This window comes from Saccostrea cucullata, unplaced genomic scaffold (genome assembly GCF_032062105.1).
Source record: "Saccostrea cucullata isolate Sc308-1 unplaced genomic scaffold, CSIRO_AGI_Scuc_v1 ctg2836, whole genome shotgun sequence".
NCBI classification, from domain to species: Eukaryota; Metazoa; Mollusca; class Bivalvia; order Ostreida; family Ostreidae; genus Saccostrea; species Saccostrea cuccullata.
Window position 1 is genome coordinate 128,008 of NW_026941489.1, and position 7,382 is coordinate 135,389.

The 7,382-nt window shown below is 34.3% G+C and overlaps 1 protein-coding gene across 1 annotated transcript; it reads right to left on the reverse strand.

Annotated features, from left to right (window-relative positions):
• Positions 1 to 535: 535 nt before the first annotated feature.
• Positions 536 to 7,305, reverse strand: LOC134257916 (BTB/POZ domain-containing protein 7-like; the record flags this gene model as incomplete). Its single annotated transcript, XM_062740489.1, has 6 exons — positions 536 to 1,171; positions 1,615 to 1,993; positions 3,557 to 3,732; positions 3,944 to 4,251; positions 4,491 to 4,566; positions 7,097 to 7,305. Coding segments are annotated over 6 exons (1,301 nt in total), but the record flags the coding sequence as incomplete, so codon positions are not given.
• Between the last annotated feature and the right edge of the window lie 77 nt (positions 7,306 to 7,382).

The following is a 7,382-nucleotide window of genomic DNA, read 5'->3' on the forward strand; positions in this document are numbered from 1 at the left end:
AAAAAATTAAGATCAAATAATCAAATTTCAAAACATGAACTAAATATACAAATATATATCAAGTTTAAAAGATTTTACCCCACTGATTGAGCTACTATGACTAAATATATTAATTCTAAGGGGGAGATAAAATCTTCAAAAGTACAACATTTCACAAACAAAAGGTACAATGAACACAGGGTAAATACAAACAAGTGATTTTCTGTAAGACATCAGATAAAATTTAGAGCTCTTTCCAGCTAAAGAACCCCAAATCACATAAAACATTTTCTTCAGATTCTTTGCTGCAACTCTTTGAGCCAAACATTCAATGGTATAAAATATTTCAACATTTGAAGGGAAATAACAACACTAACAAGTTATGAAGGATGTATACCAGAGTAAATTGGAGTGATAAATAGACAAATAACACTAAGTCAGCTCTACAATGTACACTAAACCAACCCCCCCGATTTACCGGGAGTAAATTTTGTAATTTCATAGATATCACAGTGATGCCAATAAAATACACTTTTTTATCTAACAAAGGATAAAATACACTTTTTTATCTAACGAAGGATTCAGATAAAAACATCAAAAAATTTCAACTAAAGAAAAAAACTTGCTTTTTGAATTTGGTAACTACAAAATACATGTACAATAAGTAAATTTACCATTCAACCTCATCAAATTGTTGATAACTGTCTTTCCATACTGAATAAAAACTACTTTTAAACTAGAATTTTAATACAACTTTGGCTTGCTAATTTTGAATCAGTACTAAAAAAATCTGATAAACATTTAGCATTAACACAAAGCAGAGGTAATTCAAAAAATCAACAAATTATGTAGAAACTGTAAATTCAATTCTTTTATGAGTGAAATGACCATGCTACACATGTAATGAAATGTTCTGATATGTGACAACAAAGAATAAAAATAGAAATCTTTTGGATAATAAATAACACTGAGGTGGTAACTCTAGTCTGTAATAATAAATAAGACAAAAACAATCCCAGTCATGTGACACAGGTATACATTAAATGTACAGTGTGCCATGGTGACTCCCTCTATCTCCAATGTCAAGGTCAAACTCATCCTGAAGGTTGATCTGACTGAGTGAGGCTGATGCCATTGCTATGTCAGGCATGGTGTCACTTAAGGCACTGTCACTACACGGACTCAAGTCAGTCTACAAAGAAAGGACAATAACAGATATACATGTATGACAGGAGTTATTCCTCTTTTCCTATACATAAAGTACAGAAGTGAAATGACCTCAATATAAAGTTTTGTAGCATTGTCTGAAATTTCTAGATATGTTTCATTTTTAATCCACAAATTTCTGTCTTTCAAAACATCCTCTATCCATCAACAGTGCAGTAAAACACAGTTAAAGTAAATATGCTTCATAAGCAAATGGAGGGTTTTAAAACGTATTGTGAACTCAGAAGATATAACCAATTACAACAAACTAAAATTGCTGCTCCCTGGGACTTTATGTGCATTTTTCTGGTTAAAAAAATGTTGAAATGGTACTTATCTATAACAACTACATGAATATAGGTAACCAAATTCCTCATTAATAAAACAAAGATAAAAATAAGCAATGCATAGTAAATATATAAAATTTACCTCTCTTGAGGCCCCTTGTGATAAGCGAGTGGGAGGAACACACTGTACAGGTTTGGTGGGGCTCCCTAAGGGGGTCCTCTTGCTGAGAGGGGGGCTCTGCTTCCGTCTTCGTGGAGATATCAGGTACTTTTTCAGTGAATGTGTTTTAGCTGGGAGAGCTGGAGGTAGTGGATCGGGCGGGTAGTAAGAAGTCGTGTTCTGTAGCACCTCTACTGTAGAGTCTGGCAGTCCAAACTCCCGGACTGTTCTCAGCCGGAGCTGGTAGAAGACGGCCCGACGATCACTTAATGGCAGGGTTAGAGCTCTCTGGGCAGTGGGACTACTTTGTAATTCTCTTTCTCTGTGTAGCATTCTGTGTATTGTGGCATTATCAGGTACTAAGAGAAAGAAAATTATTGTTTTCAAGCATAAATTTAAGTGCATAATTTAATTTTTAATACATCTCTTCTGCATTTATCATTGTTTATATACTACCGTATAATCCCTATTAACCGCCCCTACCCCTATAAGCGCCCCCTTAGGTCTTTTTCAGTTGTAAGGAAATAAGGGCCCCCTGTAAGTGATTAAAATCAACTAGAATCTTATCAAAATAACCACCCCTTTTTGCAATTTTCTAAGCGCCTGGGGCGGTTATTAGGGATTATACGGTATACAGGTAAACTTCGTTAACTCGACATCGACGGGACAATCAGAAAATGTCGAGATATCCGAGGTGTCGAGATATCAGAGTTGAGACTCGACGTCCTTAATTTTACTGCATATATAGTAAAACCATAGACCTAAACTGAAACGACATGTAACTACCTACATGTCTTCAATAGACTGTAGCTCGTCTGTTTCGGCTATCCCTCTATATTTATTAGAAAATCAAACAAGTTATTCACAAATATAATTTATGAAATGCTTTCTTTTTTATCGAAATCTTCTCATTTTACTGCTTTCAAAGCAGTTCACAGCTTTGGATCCGCGTGTGACTAGCTCTGTCAGAACAGGATAAGAAATGCGCTCTATAAACTCCAAACCGGAATGGTACAAAGTCGACTTCCGTGATACGGGAAAAAAAATAAGGTATTATATTTTTTTAATTATTTCATTTCACTTCATTTTTATTTTATAATCATTCATCATTAATTTTCATTTCATTTTCTAACCAAAATTAACTGGATTGCGCATTAGACAAACTTTATGATGTTACACATGATATTACAGCTGATGCAATAGTCGTGCCTACATGTCGTAGATTTGATTGTTTTCTGTTGAATGCATTTTACCACAATTTTTAAGTTAAATTAAATTCAATGTGTATATTGTTCATTGTTATTCAGTTACTTTTTTTTTTTTTTTTACAAAATGTTAAAGTTTTCTTAGATTTCGACATAAATAAAAGGTTTTACATTTATGCAGAATCGAGAAATTTATCAATGATATTATCCAAGCTGAACATTAAACAATTAACGTCTCAGAGTTGCCGCAGGAGCTTAGGATTCCTCTACAAACACATTTTGTACATTATGTACAGAGCAGTATGTAGTCAAAACATGGGTGTGTGTGTCTGGTGCATGACGAGCGACCAGCTGACAAACAATTAGGTTAAGTAGAGCAGAAAATTATCCCGATGTCGACATATACCAGGTAAATTTTGCTCTTGGGACTGTGAATATACGTCGAGATAAGCAGGGTAGTCGACATTACCGAGGTCGACATATCAGAGTTTTTGCAAATCTAGTAAATAATGCAGGGACCGCGGACGGACGTCGACATATCCCAGGTTGTCGACATATCCGATGTCGAGATACCGAAGTTTACCTGTACTTCTTTTTGAAATGTATAACAATTATCAAACTCAAAATTTAAAAATCTGTATAAATTTTGAGATTTATTATAATGTGTAAATTTTACGTCCTTTTTAACAGACCTATGAAGATACAGATTTGTAGCAATTGGTATGGTTCCTGCTATGATATCCACGGTGTTACAGCTAGGAGGGTTGACGTAGTTACTGGGATACTGGCTGTTGTCGACCATGTACAGTGTGTCTGGTATGGAGGACATCTGAATGGTTCTGACACGCCCCGACTCGTGATCCTGACCCTGAGAGAGGCGCTCCTCCAGTACAGCCTGTAGTCAAAACAAATTCAAATCATTTTCAACAAAAAAAACTTATTAGCATTTCTTTTTCAGATATATATTTTTTAAGGTTGATGTGATGCAAAAAATCTCCAATATCAATTTTTTAATTCAAATTTTTATGTCAAAAAATTAAAACTCTCTAATTTAAGAACGACATTTCATATCACTTCCTTTATTATTTAAGTGTGAACTTGAGTACCTTAGCATCTTCATAATATGGACCAAATAATCGGGGCCTAACAAACATGCCATTGTTTTTCCCTCGTATCCAGGAAGATGACGGCACTACAAACCCCTCATCTCCGATCATGTGACTGGGCGGTCGACTGACAAGCCCTCGTTTTATTGCACTGTTAAGAACATCACTGTTATGGGGTAGGATATGATCTGTCCTTATTAAGCACAGGAAATCAGAGAGAATATCCTTTAATTCTTCATCATTGAGATCGCGTTTCTTCACACCCTTTTTACTGATGCTGTGTGCTGTATGGCTAAGTAAGTTGGGCTCTGGGAAAAAATTTAATAAAATTAAAATGTCTGTAAATCAAAGGCAGTTGTGAGAGACTCTCTTAATTCTGTTCAATATAATTTAATTTGCCTTCTATTTACAGTGTGATAGGCAGAGATAATCTTTCTACACATTTCTTATTTTCCAAATTGAGCAAATCATAACTTACGTCTTATGTATACAAGTTAAGTGTAACAATGCAATACTGGAGCTAAAAGTTCTCTGAGATGTTAATTACCTCTTTCCTCTAGTCTCTTCACTAAGTGATTCTCTCCCCACTTGATAATGGCTGACAGAATCTCCAGTTCACCTGCCTACAATGAAGCAATTAAAACAAGATCAAGTTTTACTTATATACTAAACCTATAAATTAAGATTTGGGTGTACACTACAGCTTTATGCTAACTCATTCTGCTTTTCAACAACCCAACTTTATCATACAATCTGCAAATTATATGTTCCTGGAGACTGAAAATTTATTTAATTGTTATAATAATTAACAAAATTGAATCCAATATGCTTTACATGTAAAAAGTAGCTAGTTTTTAACAAGTGTATAGAAACTATAGTTGTTGTAAGCTGATACAATTCTGAAGTACCCGATTCTTTTCTGGTAATCAATAAACATATTCAATAACGCACAGCAAGAACACTGTTATAATGGAGTTAGTGATTTTATGATTGCTGTAAATGAGAAGTTCTAATCATAAGAACTGAAAAATAATGACAACACATATAGAGTTACAGGAGAAGACTGATATTTCTGGTAATAAATAGGTGACTGAACCTTCATACTAGTCAACAACCTCTGGAACTACATAAAAATGTACAATGTACATGCTGAGGAAAAAAATCTTGGCTGTGGAGAAAGTTATGTACCACCTAGAGAGAGAATGTGTTCCCCTGAACACCACACAACAAACAGATAGAATAAATATCTCATCATGTAAAATGACCTTTTCAAGGTCACTGTCATCATGGTCATATCATTTCTGTCACTGATAAAAGCTTAATCAGGTATTTTTATTTAAAAGGTAATAAAGTAAATCTAAATTATTTATAATTTATTCACTATTTGGGTCCATGAATTGTCATCCTCAGCCTTTTGCATGATTAGCATAAAAAAAATAAGGATAATCTGTATTAGCAGCAATAACACTTTGCGTTGACTTTATAAATTTGAATTTCTCTAATGAATTTGTATTGATCTGTGAAGTTTGATATGTTGATCAGTTTCTTCAAAAGTTATGGTAAACATAAAATGACAAGAAATAAAGTCTCGTCACAAGTTTGAAATTGAGGCATTATTGAGCATGTTGAGCTAATGCAAAGTGTGATGTATTGGCAAATGGAAGATAGAATGACAGGAGACAGACATGAAAACGCTATCTGTACGAGGGCTGTTCGGAAATTATTGAGACAATTACATTTACTCCAAAAAGGACGGAAATAATTTCATGAAAATTCATCAACATCTTATAAAGAACGACTGAAACACTTATGCAAAATTTCTAATTCCTACGATAATTAGATAAGTTTCGGTGAAGTAATAAATATGCATATGTCTATCGACCCAGAGCAGCATCGCTACGTCATGTAACGTTACGTTAGCCGTAGATTGTTTCGCATGTGAAACGATCGGGAAGCGTTTAATTGTGTACTCTTCCTTCTTTGTTATTACATATAACATTACAAAAATCAAACAGTCTCTTTTCTTAAACTATTCTTTAAAATGTTTGCTGTTGCTACTCCGGTGAAAAATTTTCATTTGTGAGAAAGGATGACATAGAATCATGCAGTGCCGATTTATACAACGCGGGTTTAATACCGTAATGATATCAATACTGTACGTAATAACCCATGGTCATCCAGAGCTTTTAATTTTACTCTGGTTAAATTAATTGTAGAAAAAACATGTATACCGAATAAATAACAAACCTAACACATTATTTTTTCTCGTTGTTATTGTTTTAGCAGGTCGTTCAATCTTGAAAAGAGTTCTAAATTGCGCTATACAAAATTTTAGGTATGCTGGCTGCTCCGCCCTTGACGTCAAAATCCATTTTGTCGTTGTTAGATTTCTTTACCGCGCTTAAATGATCTCCGTATTTCTGATCAAATATTTATCAAAGTTGCTGAACATGAATTTGAAATAAAGCTGAAAAACTATACACTTAAACTGAATTATTTTCGCTCTCATTATGGATCCACGAAGAGTTAGAATTTTGGTGTTACATATTTTCAATATTTGATTAAGCGACTGCTCCGGGTACCCCTACTATTGACACATTTATATACCATTGTAGAAAAAATATTTAATATCTGTAAAATATTTCTTGCTCGTATTAACTCTTAGTGTATGTCAAACGTATATGCAAATTTTCACCAAAAGACGTTCATTAGAAAGCAAAATATACACAATGTCTCAATAATTTTCGAACAACCCTCGTAAAAACAACTATCACCCATGAAAACTTTTCATTACTATTTGTTGTTGCTTTGAAAGTCATCTGCAGCAATTAGTTTTTGCAACTAAGGAAACATTCTACATAGATACTCAACTAAAATAATGTTTCTCAGTGAGAAATATTTTCAAGTAAAAGAAGATTTATAAACTTGCAGATATACCGGTAATAAAAGTTGATTTAGAGTATGCAGCTCCAGCCATATAAATGGTGGTGCATAAAATCTCCAATTTTGATACTTAAATGTTACAATATATTCTTCTAACCAGATCTCTTTCCATAATGTTTGCTTTCACATTACTTTAAGAGAGCGAGAGAGGAATTGTCTGCAAGGGCACTTCAATACCCACTCCTACTAGATTTATGTTCGGGCTCTTACCTGTAAAAAGTCTGAGGCCAGGGCCTCCTTCAGGTACTCTCTGGACAGTTCAGTGAGGACTGAGGAGTGAACAACCTGAAGGAATTCCTCACGGATGAAATGGAGGGCCTGGTTATGGACCCACTTTGACCCGTGGGGTTCTGAGCTCCATGACAACACACTGATCAGATTGTCCAGGGAAATACCCTCCGCGATTATATCCTCACAACCTTAAATAAAAGTACATCAAAACTATGAAAACACTGAAATGTTATTTCTGCATGATACATGTAATAAATTCAAAATG